Source organism: Cervus canadensis, chromosome 3 (assembly GCF_019320065.1).
Source record: "Cervus canadensis isolate Bull #8, Minnesota chromosome 3, ASM1932006v1, whole genome shotgun sequence".
Classification (NCBI taxonomy): domain Eukaryota; kingdom Metazoa; phylum Chordata; class Mammalia; order Artiodactyla; family Cervidae; genus Cervus; species Cervus canadensis.
Window position 1 is genome coordinate 73,285,147 of NC_057388.1, and position 15,399 is coordinate 73,300,545.

The 15,399-nt window shown below is 41.3% G+C and overlaps 1 protein-coding gene across 4 annotated transcripts in view; it reads right to left on the minus strand.

The window, feature by feature from the left end:
• The window catches only part of HECW1 (HECT, C2 and WW domain containing E3 ubiquitin protein ligase 1), a 443,461-nt gene that overhangs the window by 13,800 nt on the left and 414,262 nt on the right, over positions 1–15,399 (minus strand). For all 4 annotated transcript variants that reach the window (XM_043463510.1, XM_043463512.1, XM_043463511.1 and 1 more), the window contains 4 exons: positions 10,941–11,039; positions 10,146–10,275; positions 3,114–3,260; positions 1,404–1,518 (listed from right to left, as the gene is read on the minus strand). In XM_043463510.1, coding sequence (XP_043319445.1) covers positions 1,404–1,518; positions 3,114–3,260; positions 10,146–10,275; positions 10,941–11,039 — 491 coding nt within the window. The remainder of the gene's footprint in view (positions 1–1,403; positions 1,519–3,113; positions 3,261–10,145; positions 10,276–10,940; positions 11,040–15,399) is intronic.

A 15,399-nucleotide genomic window follows, 5' to 3' on the forward strand; every position in this document is an offset into this window, starting at 1 on the left:
ATATGAATATTATTCAGCCATAAAAAGGAATGAAACACTCATACTATAACACAAACAAACCTTACTAAGTGAAAGAAGCCAGACCCCAAAGGCCAAACAGTATAATTCTCTTTATATGAAATATCCAGCATGGGTACTCCGCGTAGACCCATGGCTGCTGGCTGCTGGGGATGGGGAGTGGGGAGAGGAATGGGGAGCAACTGCTTCACAGGTCCTGGGTTTTCCCTTGGGGACAAAGAAAATGTTTTGGAACTAGTGAGAGGGGATGGTTGTACCACATCTGCAATGCACTAAATACTGCTGCGATTTTCCCTTTAAAATGGTTTTTTTTTTTTTAACTTTTTACTTTATATTGGGGGGTAGCCGATTAACAATACTGTGATAGTTTCAGGTGGATAAGTAAGGGACTCAGCCATACACATACATGTATCCATTCTCCCTCAGACTCCCCTCCCATCCAGGCTGCCACATAAGTGAGCAGAGTTCCCTGTGCTGTATAGTAGGTCCTTGTTGGTTACCCATTTGAAATATAGCAGAGTGTACATATTGATCCCAAACTTTCTCACCATCTCTTCTCCCCATTCTTCCCCCCTGACAACCATAAATTCGTCCTCTAAGTCTGTGAGTCTGTTTCTTTTTTGTAAATAAGTTCATTTGTATTTCTTCTTAGGTTCCGCATATAAGGGATGTTATGTGATATTTCTCCTTCTCTGTCTGACTTACTTCACTCAGCATGACAATCTCTAGGTCTATCCATGTTGCTGCAAATGGCATTATTTCATTCTTTTTAATGGCTGAGTAATATTCCATTGTCTCTATGTAACACACCTTCTTTATCCATTTCACTGTTGATGGACGTCTAGGTTGGTTCCATGTCTTGGCTATTGTAAGCAGTGCTACAATGAACACAGAGGTGCTTGTATCTTTTTGGACCATGTTTTTCTCTGGATATATGCCCAGGAGTAGAATTGCAGGATCATATGGTAACTCTATTTTTAGCTCTTTTAGGGAACCTCCATACTGTTCTCCATAGTGGCTATACTGAGTTGAATTCCCACCAACAGTGTAGGAGGGTTCCCTTGTCTCCATACCCTCTCCAGCATTTATTGTTTGTGGATTTAAAATGGTTAATTTTAACCATATACTCAATATCTTATAATAACCTGTATTGGAGGAGGATGTGAAAATATATAATTTATATACATATGAATGAAAAACTTTGCTGCATACCTGAAACTAACAGAATATTGTAGATCAACTATATTTCAAAAAAAAAATGATAAAATGTAACAGAAAAGAAATGGTTAATTTTCTTATGTCAATTTCAAATCAACCATGTTTTTTTTAAGAAGTGATGGATTGTGTCTGTGGGAGCTGAGCCATCACAAGTCCCGCTCGCTCACCTCCCCGGTACTCGGCGTTGTTCCTCCAGTCGGCCAGGTCGATCTCCGCCGTGCCAGCGATCACCAGCTCCAGCTCCCTGGCATCGAACACGGAGACCAGCCTTGAGTCCACCACCTGAAATCCAAATTAAGCTTTAGCCTACAGACCCAGTGTTATCGAGAAGTTACATTCATCATTACCACTTCTGTGGGCTAAGCTGGGAAGCTGACCACTGTTCACAACCTTTTCCCCCCTTCCAATGTGTTATCATGTTTAAGTTAAAAACCATGACATTTTGAAGCACAATGCTTTAATGAACTGGGAACTCAAAAAAGGTCCCCTGCTTTTTGTTACCTCTGATATTTCCTCTTGGAATGATGTTATGAACCAGATTGACTTGACTTTCTGTAGTCACATTTAAATTTCCCAGTAACACTACATTTTAAAGGCAAAAAGTCCAATTTGCTTTGAAGTGATTCAGTAGCTATTAGTGCTATCACTTCACTTAAAAGGCATCCTTTCTTCCACATACAAACTAGGACTTGTTTCCTGGGAATGGACTTTATATATTAAAACAATTGTCAAAAAACAATTGTCTTTTTCTTCTCTTCTCCCCCTCACTTCTTCCCTCCCTCCTTCAAAGATCTGGGAGGACCTGCTTGATTAGAGGGTTCTGAGCTCTGGCTTTACATCTTGTTGCTGAATGTATGCAGTACCACTGAACACCTGCAGCAGACACCTCCTGTAATCACACCGGTGGACCAGCCAGTCACCCACTCCGATCTCCAGCAGAGCAGCAAAGAACACCTTCAAACACCCAAGCCCTTGTTTCTAAACTGGAAAAATTTAACTATGTCAAGTTTTGGTAAACAGGAAGCCTAGCACCTGTCAGTGTCCTCTTTTTTAAAAAATTATTATTGATCTCTGATGTTTTTTAAAAAACTTTTTTATTGAATGACATCTTATTTAAATTCTACAGTGCTTTATAATTTTCAAAACTTTCACATGTGATTTCATGCAGCTTATTTCATAAGTCGTTGTCCTGATTTAGCACCTCTGCATGGATTATGTGGCACAAAGTGACACCACAGGCATATCTCCTTTGATTGTGTTCTGCTTTATCACACTCTGCAGATATCGCATTTTTCACAAAGTGGAGGTTTGCAGCAACCCGAGGTCATGAGATGATGGGTAGTTTTTTTAGTAATAAAGTATTTTAAAAATAAGGTATGTACACTGGTTTTTTAGACATAATACTGTGGCACACTTGGTAGACTACAGTCTAGTATAAGCATAACTTCTTTGCACTAAGAATCTAAACAACTGATGTGACTCGCTTTACTGCGATAATGGCTTTATTGCTGAGGTCTGGAACTAAACCTGCAATATCTCAGAGATCTGCCTGTAAGAAAATAAAAAATCTAGCCAGAGTGGATAATTCCCTCCAGAGCCTTCACTTCATTCATTTTTATCTCACTGAATAAAAGAGGATGCAACACACACTCGTCTCGGCAGGACGGGCCATGTGTTTTCACCTATGGCTCAGCAGGGCCACGCTGATGCTGATTTTGTGAGACCACAAGAGCTGGGTTTCCCAGAGAACTCTGACCCCGCTCCCAATACCCTCAGGGGGTCCTCCCCTGCATGCTGGTGAGTAGAGCTGAGCCCTTTTCCTGCCTCATTCTTCCTCTCCCTTCTCCTAACAAGCCGCCTGCTGGGCCGGGTCTCACCTCGTAGAAGCCCCGGACCAGTGCCTCAGTCTGCTGCACCACGCCGCGCTCCACCCGCCACCTCACCATCCTCTCGATGTACTCCTTCTTGTTCTTCTCGGTGACCTGCGTGTTGGCTCCTCCAGATTTTAACTCCCTCTCCGTTACCTTGTGGGGAAACAAAGATCATGATGATTGTTGACTTGCTTTACCTTCCAGTGAAACAGATCAGTTTTAAGAGGATGAACTCTTTGTAAAGAGTTCTCTTTACGCAAGTTCAGCATCATTACCTTCTTGATTCTTTCTCCTTTCCTGGAAGTTACTAGAAAGGCTCTGGTTGTTCTAAGTAGATACATCAGTACCTTAGAAAAGCTGCATTTTTGTTACATAAAGAGGAAGCATGTTTCTTAAACTTAAGAGGCATAACGGAAATAAAAGAAAAATGCCCCTGGTTACCCCTAAATGGACTAGAATGTCCTTAACTATACCCAAGTCCCAATTACATAACATTCTTAACAAACAAATCTTCCCCACCAACAGCAGATCATTGGCAAAAAAGAAATGGAGGGTGGGAGAGTGGTTTTGCAGTAGGTATAACAGTGATTGAAGGGCGACACCTCAACCTTGAGAAAGGAGAGAATGACGTTGCCACATAGTATGGAGATGCATGATTGTTAGGACAAGCTAACAAGAAAACTTATGATCTGTGCTTTACTGTTTTGAAAGGCAAGAAGGCAGGTAACATATTAGACACTGTGATCAAAAAGTGGTGGTGTTTGAAGGGGGAAGCATCAGTTATCTTAAATTTGCTTAAGGGGTTCACCTCAGTGCTCAGTGTGATTAACGTAAGAAAAGTGAGGCATAACTATACCTGTTATTGTTTAGTTGCTAAATCATGTCCAACTCTTTTGCAACCCCGTGGACTATAGCCTTCTAGGCTCCTCTATCCATGAGATTCTCCAGGCAAAAATACTGGAGTGGGTTGCTATTTCCTTCTCCAGGGGATATTCCTGATCCAGGTATCGAGCCTGTGTCTCCTGCATTGACAGGCAAATTCTTTACCACTGAGCCACTAGGGAAGACCATAGATGTACTTAGTTACTGATTAAAAATGCATGTATATATTTGATACTCATGGGCAAAGTACCCAAACAAAATAGTTTATAGAAGTCTGCTGATTACTTTCTTTGATCACTTGGGTGACTTTGGTAAATATGAAATATTGGTCAATTATAGCATAATAGTTACCAACCAAGATCCATATTCTTTGGAGCCTCTGGTTTTTACCTGCCCAGTTAGAGACTATTTCCTGACTCTAAGTATGTGATGTAACTAAGTTCTGGCCAATAACGTACAAGTGAGGGTGTTGTATGGCACTTTCATGAGGGCTCTTTAAAGAGCAGGGCTATTTCTCCTTTGTCCTGCTACTTCAGACATGGATGTGTTGGTTGGGGCGCCATACGCATCAAGGTTGTGGGCGCAGGGGGCCATTGTAGGGATTGCAGCCTTGGGTTGCCTGCCTCCACATTTTTATGTAAGAGAAAAATAAACTGTTAATTTAGGCATGGTCACTGGGTTTCTTCATTAACAGTTGAACTTAATCTTAGCTAACACACCGAGGAAAAGTCTGTGATGTCTCTCAGCTATATCTGTCTGTCTGCTCTTCACTCTGTAACTTGCCAACAGAAGGGCTGTGACTCAGTTTTCTAAAACCAAAATCATCACTCTTGGCAACCTCATTTGAAAAGAAGCAGGATCAGTTTAAGCTTAAACAGAAATACATTATTCTAGATCTATCAGTTCAGTTCAGTTCAGTCGCTCAGTTGTGTCCGACTTTTTGCGACACCATGAACAGCAGCACGCCAGGCCTCCCTGTCCATCACCAACTCCCGGAGTTTACTCAAACTCATGCTCATTGAGTCAGTGATGCCATCCAACCATCTCATCCTCTGTCGTCCCCTTCTCCTCCTGCCCCCAATCCCTCCCAGCATCAGGGTCTTTTCCAATGAGTCAACTCTTCGCATGAGGTGGCCAAAGTTCTGGAGTTTCAGCTTCAGCCTCAGTCCTTCCAATGAACACCCAGAACTGATCTCCTTTAGGATGAACTGGTTGGGTCTCCTTGCAGTCCAAGGGACTCTCAAGAGTCTTCTCCAACACCACAGTTCAAAAGCATCAATTTTTCGGCGCTCAGCTTTCTTCACAGTCCAATTCTCACATCCATACATGACCACTGGAAAAACCATAGCCTTGACCAGACGGACCTTTGTTGGCAAAGTAATGTCTCTGCTTTTTAATATGCTGTCTAGGTTGGTCATAACTTTCCTTCCAAGGAGTAAGCGTCTTTTAATTTCATGGCTGCAGTCACCATCTGCAGTGATTTTGGAGCCCAAAAAAATAAAGTCAGCCACTGTTTCCACTGTTTCCCCATCTATTTCCCATGAGTGATGGGACTAGATGCCATGATCTTAGTTTTCTGAATGTTAAGCTTTAAGCCAACTTTTTTCATTCTCCTCTTTCACTTTCATCAAGAGGCTCTTTAGTTCTTCGCTTTCTGACGTAAGGATGGTGTTATCTGCATATCTGAGGTTATTGATATTTCTCCCGGCAATCTTGATTCCAGCTTGTGCTTCTTCCAGCCCAGCGTTTCTCATGATGTACTCTGCATATAAGTTAAATAAGCAGGGTGACAATATACAGCCTTGATGTACTCTTTTTCCTATCTAGATTTATAACACATCCTTATTTTTATCACTGGGAATGTTTTCAACTTTCTCTGAATTGTTCAGTTCCTACCTTATACACACATGAAGGATTGCTCTTTTTAGTTTCAATGTTATTTTTTCCTCTAATTTTAATGCATTTAGTCATTTGCAATTTACTTGATTTCTTTTGAGTAGATAACATGTGTCCGTGGAAAAAAAAATTCAAGTGCTATAAAAAGCCATACAGTGAAAAACAAGTTTCTCTCCCCAAACAGTAGCATATTATACACACTGTTCATTATCATGGTCACATACACACCAAAGCTTTTTTATTTTAGTTAAAGATACACATTGGCCATTGTTTTATCTTGGTTTGTTGTTATTCAGTCGCTAAGTTGTGTCTTGACTTTTTGCAGCTCCGTGGACTGCAGCACACCAAGCTCCTCTGTCCTCCACCATCTCCTGGAGTTTGCTCAGATTCATGTCCATTGAGTCAGTGATGTTATCTAACCATCTTATCCTCTGCTGCCCCCTTCTCTTTTACCAGCATCAGAGTTTTTTCCAGTGGGTCGGTTCTTCACATCAGGTGGCCAAAGTATTGGAGCTTCAGGTTTGGCTTCAGTCTTTCCAATGAAACTCAGGGTTATTTCCTGCAGGATTATAACAGTTTAGACCTTATTCTTTTTTTGTTATTGTTATACTACCTGTCTGATTGTTTATGGTTTATATGTAAATGGATGGGCTGGGGTATCAGACCACATATCTTACTAGTCTACTATTTCATTGTGTGAATGGATTATAATTTATTTCATCAGTGTTCTACTGCTGAACATTTAGATTGCTTCAGATTTTTTTGTGGTGATCAACAATGCTGCAATGAAGATTGCTATCCATGAGTCATTTCAATTAGATGTGAACATATCTGTAGGTCAAATTTCTAGACGGAGATGCTGAGTCAAAGGCAGGTGCATTTAGAATGAGGATAGTTATCACAGGGTGCCTTTCATAGACAGTGAAACAAACTTCTGCTTCCTTCCACCTACACTCTTGTACAGAGTACCTGTTTCTCTCCACCATCTCCAAAATAGAATACTGCTAAGCTTTCTGATTCTTAATGTTCTCATGAGGGAAAATGGTATTTCATTCTATTTTAATTTATATTTTAAAAAAATTGTAAATGATGTTGAATATTTCCTTTCCCGGGAACTACCCATTTATATTCTTTGCTAATTTTCCATTGTGTTGTTGATCATTTCTTATTGATCTGCAGGATCTCTTCTTATATTGAAAGACACAGACTTTTGTCTGTGCTGTATGTTACAATGTAGCAAATATTATGTCATTTTTACTTTGTTCATGGTGTAGTTTTGACATGAGGTATTAAAAAAGTAATTTTAGTTGACTATGTCTATCTTTTATTTCATGACTTTGTCACATCTACAACAGCATTTCTTACTGTAACTTAAAAATAAAAATTCTTTCATTTTCATCCTTTTATTGTTCTTTCAAGCCCTCAGCTTTTTCACCCAAGTGAAATTAATTTAAGCATAATGAGTTAGGTTTGGGATCTAACTTAAGTTTTTTAAGATGGGTACCCATTTGTCTTAATCTATTTTGCTAAATAATTGTGCTTTTTTGTTTGTGTTTGTTTTACAAATTAACCCTACTCTAGGGCAAATGTAAAGGATGGGCTAAAAGTAGTCATGCAGAAAAAATAGTGTATCTTACACATTCATCTAGTACATGGGGGAGGACAGTTAAGTGAATCACATCCTCTTGAATATATTTAAATGCCCTCTCTAAAGATGTAAGAAAAAATAGTTTTTTCTCAAATGTGGAAAAGAGTATTCTTCAGAGGTATTTTTATGCAAAGACAATGCGTCAGAACACTAATATTTTCCAGGACCTGAACAAGATTCTTGATTGAGATGCGGGTGTTGGGTGGTCTGCAAGGTTCAGTGGGTAACTATCACCCATAGATTCAGCACACTGCCCACAGTCATGAAGGTACTTATAAGTATCCCAGCTTAATTCTTATAATATTCCATTACAAAAATTACACATGTCATAGGCTCTTGAATCTCTTGTAAATGATGTTCAAAAAAACCTTAATTGTTAAATCTGCTCAGGTTATCAGGCTGGTCTGATAAAACTATAAGCCAGATGATTCAATGTTATATAAACACTAGAAGAAAAAAAATGGGAAGCTTCTCTTATTAAATACTATTGTGATACATACATTTTGGAGCAGTAAAACCTGGATGCTAGTGATAAAAAGTATTGTTGTAGTTGCACAGATAAGAGAAATATCTTTTTTTTTTTTAAGAGAAATATCTTATAGATATATCACACACTTTACAAAAATGCTTTCTGATCCACTGTCACATTTGATTTTCAAAAAACTCTATAAACTAGATCCATGTCAAAACAAGAAAAAGAAGACATGAGTAACTTTAATAAAGGCTGCTGCTGCTGCTGCTAAGTCGCTTCAGTCGTGTCCAACTCTGTGCGACCCCACAGATGGCAGCTCACGAGGCCCCCCCATCCCTGGGATTCTCCAGGTAAGAACACTGGAGTGGGTTGCCATTTCTTTCTCCAATGCATGAAAGTGAAAAGTGAAAGTGAAGACGCTCAGTCATGTCCGACTCTTAGTGACACCATGGACTGCAGCCTACCAGGCTCCTCCGTCCATGAGATTTTCCAGGCAAGAGTACTGGAGTGGGTTGCCATTGTCTTCTCAAGACAGTAGTCCTCAAAGAACTGTATTTTGAACAAATGACAGTCCTTGCTTTTAAATACAAAATCCCACTACTATATGATCCAACAATCCCACTTCTGAGTTCAGTTCAGTTCAGTCACTCAGTTGTGTCCAACTCTTTGCGACCCCATGAACAGCAGCAGGCCAGGCCTCCCTGTCCCTCACCAACTCCTGCAGTTCACCCAAACCCATGTCCATTGAGTTGGTGATGCCATCCAGCCATCTCATCCTCTGTTGTCCCCTTCTCCTCCTGCCCTCAATCTTTCCCAGAATCAGGGTCTTTTCAAATGAGTCAGCTCTTCCCATCAGGTGGCCAAAGTATTGGAGTTTCAGCTTCAACATCAGTCCTTCCAATGAACACCCAGGACTGATCTCCTTTAGGATGGACTGGTTGGATCTCCTTGCAGTCCAAGGGACTCTCAAGAGTCTTCTCCAACACCATAGTTCAAAAGCATCAATTATTCAGCACTGAGCTTTCTTCACAGTCCAACTCTCACATCCATACATGACCACTGGAAAAACCATAGTCTTGACTAGATGGACCTTTGTTGGCAAAGTAATGTCTCTGCTTTTTAATATGCTGTTTAGGTTGGTATTGACTTTCCTTCCAAGGAGTAAGCATCTTTTAATTTCATGGCTGTAATCATCATCTGCAGTGATTTTGGAGCCCCCCCAAAAATAAAGTCAGCCACTGTTTCCCCATCTATTTGCCATGAAGTGATGGGACCAGATGCCATGCTCTTTGTCTTCTCAATGTTGAGCTTTAAGCCAACTTTTTCACTCTCCTCTTTCACTTTCATCAAGAGGCTCTTTAGATCTTCCTCACTTTCTGCCATAACGGTGGTGTCATCTGCATATCTGAGGTTATTGATATTTTTCCTGGCTATCTTGATTCCAGCTTGTGCTTCACCCAGCCCAGCATTTCTCCTGATGTACTCTACATAGAAGTTAAATAAGCAGGGTGACAATATACAGCCTTGACCTACTCCTTTTCCTATTTGGAACCAGTCTGTTGGTCCATGTCCAGTTCTAATTGTTGCTTCCTGACCTGCACACAGGTTTCTCAGGGACTTGAACAGCGATTTGCACACCTATATTCATACCTGCATTATCCACAACACTCAAAAGGTGGAGGCAATGTAGGTGTCCATCAACTGATGAATGGCTAAACAAAATATGGTATTTACATGCTATGGAATATTATTCAGCCCTAGAAAAGAAGGCAATCCTGTCACATGCTAAAACATGGATAACCTTGAAGATACTATGCCAAGTGAAATAAGCCAACCACAAAAAGACAAACACTGTATGATTCCACTGAATATGAGATACTTAGAGTAGACAAGTTCTTGGAAAGAAAATGTGGGATGGTTCCAGGGACTGGGGAGAGGGGAAAATAGGGAGCTGTTGTTTAATGGATGTAGTTTCAGTTTTGCAAAATGAAGACATTCTGGAGATGCGTTGTATAACACATGAATCTACTTAGTAACACTGAATGAACTGAAAACCTGGTTAGGATGGTAAATTTCATATCATGCAATTTTTCCACAATAAGGCTCAAAATGTCTTTTCCAAGCCCCGCATCTCACAAACCTGGCCAAAAACCTCTTCATTAACCGTGAACGTGAGGTCGAGGATGTCTGTGATATTGTTGTCCTTCATCCATTGTAAGCTCTGGTGGAATTCCTCATCTAGATATTCCAGGTCACTCAAATCACAGGGCCTGGGTGCATTCAAAGGGAGAAAGGCAAACATAGTTTCAGTAAACACCTGCTCAGACCTCATGCCAAAATATGGTTATACCACTCTTGGCTAAAGCAACATAGGTGTATTTTAGTGATTTGATACTTTTGAATACATCGATGAACCTTTAGTTCATTCTGTAATTGGTAAAGAAAGTATTAAAATGTTTAAAATAACAAACACAAAACAATTATTGACTCAGGGACTCTCCATGGCCATCGGAGAGGAGTATCATTTAAAAATAATCAAGGTATGCATCAATTTTTTCTTTTATCTTATTCCACCTTCATTGAGATATAATTGACATACAGCACTGTATAAGTTTAGAATGTACAGCATAATGATTTACACACAAGGACAGATCAATTCTACTTAGTAGTTTCAGACAACGCTTGTAATGCTACTATAATTATTTATATAAACTGATTTATATCTGGTACATGATGTTCTCTTATGCTTATATAAAACCTCCAAATGTCTTTTTATGGGACTAAAAGGTTTATGTGATAGCTAAGCACTCAGAAAAGTAAACCACCATAAACCTAACAGGAATGAGTAGGGAAAACAGGGACAAAAGGGCCAGAGGAGTCAGGGAGGTCGGTGCCTCTGGTTGGTCCTGCAGGCAGGGCTGGGGGGGACACTTACAGTCTCAGGAGCGCCTTATAGAAGGGTCTTGTGAAGAAAGCATCCAGAAGGTACTGGTGGATCAGAGCCAGGCCTAGGATTCTCCCACTGAACCTGAACCTAGAACACAGATAAGGCAGAACCATGTACTGTTAGCTGATGTGTTTGTTTGTAGTGTTCACCTTAAGCCACTTCAAAAACTTGCCAAGTGATGACACAAGAGAGGTATCCATTCTTTTTATTCTTTACCATGAACAATGGCTATGAACTTGGTACGTACTAAAGGAACATACCTCCTCAAGTAACCGCATAGAGTCATTTTACTGGAATCCTCTTCTCAGACCTGACTGTATAAGGACCCAAGAGAAGAAAAGAGCTGATGAAGGGGAATTCTGGGACCCTAGACAAACAGCCAGCATTGAACCTGAAGAGCTAAACCCAAGGGTATGAAAAGTTCTTTGGACCATGCATTCTCACCCATTCAAGCATTCCATAGATACCACCCGAAGGTCTCACGTGTGCCTGACCCGATGCTGGAAGGTGGGGGAACTTGAACATGACTCACATATGGCAATCATGCTCACGGTCAGAGAGGTGTATGCGGAATCCCAGTGAGGTAAGCGGTCATGGCTTCATGACCTACATGGAGCCTACATGGCCACACATGAAGAACAAGGTCTCTGCTGGGAGGAACTTGTTGTATAGACCTGGCCACCTCCAGATGTAAGGGTCTTCACTGATTTAAACCCTTATTTGAGCAAACAGTTTTCTGGCAGTTTTTGCTGGCAATCTGCCTAGCTACATGCTGCAGCTCTGAAGAGCTTGGTCCCATTAGGAACACGTTGCCCTGTTCCTAAATCAGCTTCCCTCTGTCTGGTCAAGCCCACTGGCTCCCTCACCCTGGGCTCTGCCCATCTCTGGTACCTATATCTAGAGACCTAAGGGGGTCTTTCCTGTCTCTTCCTATCTAACTAGATTTTCACCTCAACACAGTCTTAGCTGTGACTTTTCTAAGACCCTCTGTTGGAATTTCCAACTAACCCATCTCCACAATCTTTCATGAGGCTCTTCTTAGATTAAAAAGACTTTGTACTCTGTAACTGCTATGAAAATGGTTTAAATGAATAGATGATCAGATCCTGTAATAAGTGCAATAAAAAATAACACTTCAAATTGCCATCTTTAAAGCAGTCTATTCTTTTTGCATAAAAGTGAAGTTGCTCAGTTGTGTCTAACTCTTTGCAACCTTATGGACTGTAGCCCGCCAGGCTCCTCCATCCTTTTTGCATGAAATAACAAGCAAATATTACTGGCTCTGGAGAGTCGAGAGGTGAGCAGAACCTCAGTACAGGTGGATGGGGAGGCCTGTGGACCAGATGAACAGCTTATAGTCCTTGAGGCCAGGTTATGCCATCAGTATTGCATCCCCTGGTGGTCTTTCCTGATATCCCAATATCGGACAGGTCCCCAACCTGGCAGCTACAGTCCTGCATCTAAAAGCACTGTTCACTCTTACCCCATGCAGGCTTACCCACTCTAATGGACTCTGAGGCATCACAACTGATGTTCCTAACATGATGTGGGGCTGTGGCCATGTGTGGGAGATGGCAACACCGCCCAATGTGGGAAGAGAGCAAATGTCAACACAGAGGTGCCTGCTAAGAACCTGCCTCCCTTAGAGGTGGCTCTGGAAGGCCTAATAAAGAGACATGGTAATCTCAGCGGGCAGAGAGTGTCCACAGAAATGGAGCAGATAAATATAGTACATGAAAATACTTTCAATTCAATGTTAAAAATGGAAATCTCGATAAACTGTAAATTCTCCAGCAAAATATACATTATTCTAATCTATTCAAGAAAAAGTAAGAACTTAAATAGACAAATAACCATAGTATAAACTAGAAAACTTTGAGGAAAAAGGACTATATCCTTATAAGGATATATCCTATATCCTTATAGTTGGGGTATTTTCACCCCAAATATTTAAATAGCTCCAGAAACCAGAAAATGGTAGAAAACTTAATTCATCATTATGAGTTACCATAATCACAAAATACAATCTGGAAAAGAGCAAAGGAAAGAAAACTAAAGACACTGAACTCATACACTAAAAAGTCATAAGTAAAACACAAGAGAAAGTACCAGTCCATTCCCTGAATAATGCCAAATGATTTAGGATGCTTGATTCTAGGAAACTAAGGACAGTTTATTATTGGGCATTCCATCATTGAAATTAATTTTAACATCAAAAGACAAAAATCATATGGCTTTTTCTTTCCTTTCTTTTTTTTGGGGGGTTAGAAGCTGAAATTTGCTTGAAAAGATTCACCATTAATTTCCTTGAAGAAAAATAAAAATTCCATAGTAAACCAAGAGTAGGAGAATGTTTCCTTACATTATAAAGGATATTGATCTCAGCATCATATTTGACAATAAAGATATAGAAGGATGTTGGTTATCACCATCCTTCACAATATTCTATCAGTTCTAGTCACTGTAGTTTGCTACAAATGAAAAATGGGAAACAGATTAAAAATAACTTTTACAGAATGCCTATCAGACCAACACAGATCATGTTATCTCATTGATTCTTGCAACAACTCTATTTATGACTGTGGCTATCTTCATTCCACCAGAAATCACAGGTCAATAATTAGCACTGGGGAAGTGGTACAGTGAAGACAGACCCACATCTGTCTGATGCCAGACCAAGTCTTCTCCTTTGTGCCCATTTTGAGAAGCCACAGAGCAACACAATTAATTCTCTGGTCCAGGGGCTAGGCTGCCCATTGTGTGACCTTGTGCTAGCAGTTAACCACCTATTCTTCATTTCCTTTTCTGGAAAACAGCACTCTTCAAGTGATAACTATTATTATTTTATGTTGGCTTCCAACACCTCCTTGTGATTATTAGAAGGGGAATTTGTTATAAAGTTCTGGTGGTGTCTCAAGAAATCTAGGGTCAGGAATGCAGTTGAGCTCAGATACTGGGGTGACTCCACCCTCATCCGGAGTCTCCCTTTTGTTTCTCTCTGTGAATATCTGCTTCTTTCTTCTCTCCGACTGCAAACACTGCTAATGTTTTTCAGCTTGGAGTTCAAGCCTCTAGAGACACCAACTGGACTTTCACTGAGCTAGGTTCAGATTTCCAGCATGATTCCCTGATTGTCCAGCTCAGGTTGGATGCCCACCCTGGACCAAACCTGCAAGTAGGATCTGGTGAGGAGAGCTCAGAGCTGGGTGTCTTGCTCAGCACTTTACAGCCAGGATCACCATGGCGTGCCTCTCCACCAGGAGCTGGGATCAGATGGAGGGAGGCAGATGGGGCTGTTTTTAGCAAAGGGGACTGCAACGCAGACCACCCATTGAGAACTGTTTATCTGCTTTGAATGGGGTTGGGCATAGATGGAATTTCTAAAGACTAAATTATATTGGTTTCACAGGCTGCTGGGGGCAACTAGTAGGTCCTCTATATTTTTTCATAGCTGTGCAAGCAATCTATGATAATGTGGTTTGGCTTTATATAAACACAGACAGGATGGCTTGCAGCCAGTCAAGTACATACAGTAAAATATATTCCAGAGCGATGAACTATGATCTGGGACGTGTTTGTATAAGCACACTGCAGGGACTGTACAATTCAAATCCAAACAACAGCTCAGAAGGCAGAGATTGGAATGGCAAACCATTCCAGGTTCATGAATTGCCTTGACAATCTCACAAACAAGAAAACATCTAGGGCTTGCACATCTCCTTTGTCTTACCCAGCCTGGACAACTACTTGCTGGGAAATTGATTGTGTCTGGTGTCAACACAGGTTGGTAATGTGTAGGAATTAGGAGATGGAAAGAAAGTCCTTTTCTTTCGACTTTAGATTATTAGAGAAACTATCCAGATAATTTAAGCAAAAAATACCCCCGATGCTTCTGTTTTGATCTAAGTTACTAGGCACAAATAAAGAGTTCTAAGGATCAATGAAACTGAGTCCCTACAGAAGGAGCAGCCTCCTCCTCCCCAGTGCATGGTGGGCATGTGTTACTTTATTTATCCAGGCCCCGGAGTCTCCAGTTCAAGAGCCCCCTTCCGCCGTCTGTGTCAACCTGCAGGGCCTTGGGCACCCCTTCCTCTCAGGGGACCCATGAGGAGTCTTCGCTGAGGCTGCAGGCCAGTCCTGCTCCTGGTGTGGTACCACCTTCCTTTGGCATGGGCTGCCATTCCTGAAGGCACGCTGAGCTCAGCACAGCCCAGGGACGGTTACTGAGCCCCCAGGCTGCTGCCCAAGACGTGCTCTTCCGCGTGGCCTGGGCTCGTTTCTGCAGGGCTGGTAGGGAAACAGCTCCTCTGTGTCTACCTGCTCGGGTCAGAGGGGCCTCACAGCAGAGTTGCTGGGCCCCTGAGGGTTTCACCGGACCACTTCCTGTCCTTTCATTCTGAGGCTGAAAAAGTCACGGAGGGCTAAGGGGCAGCTACCCCCACGCATT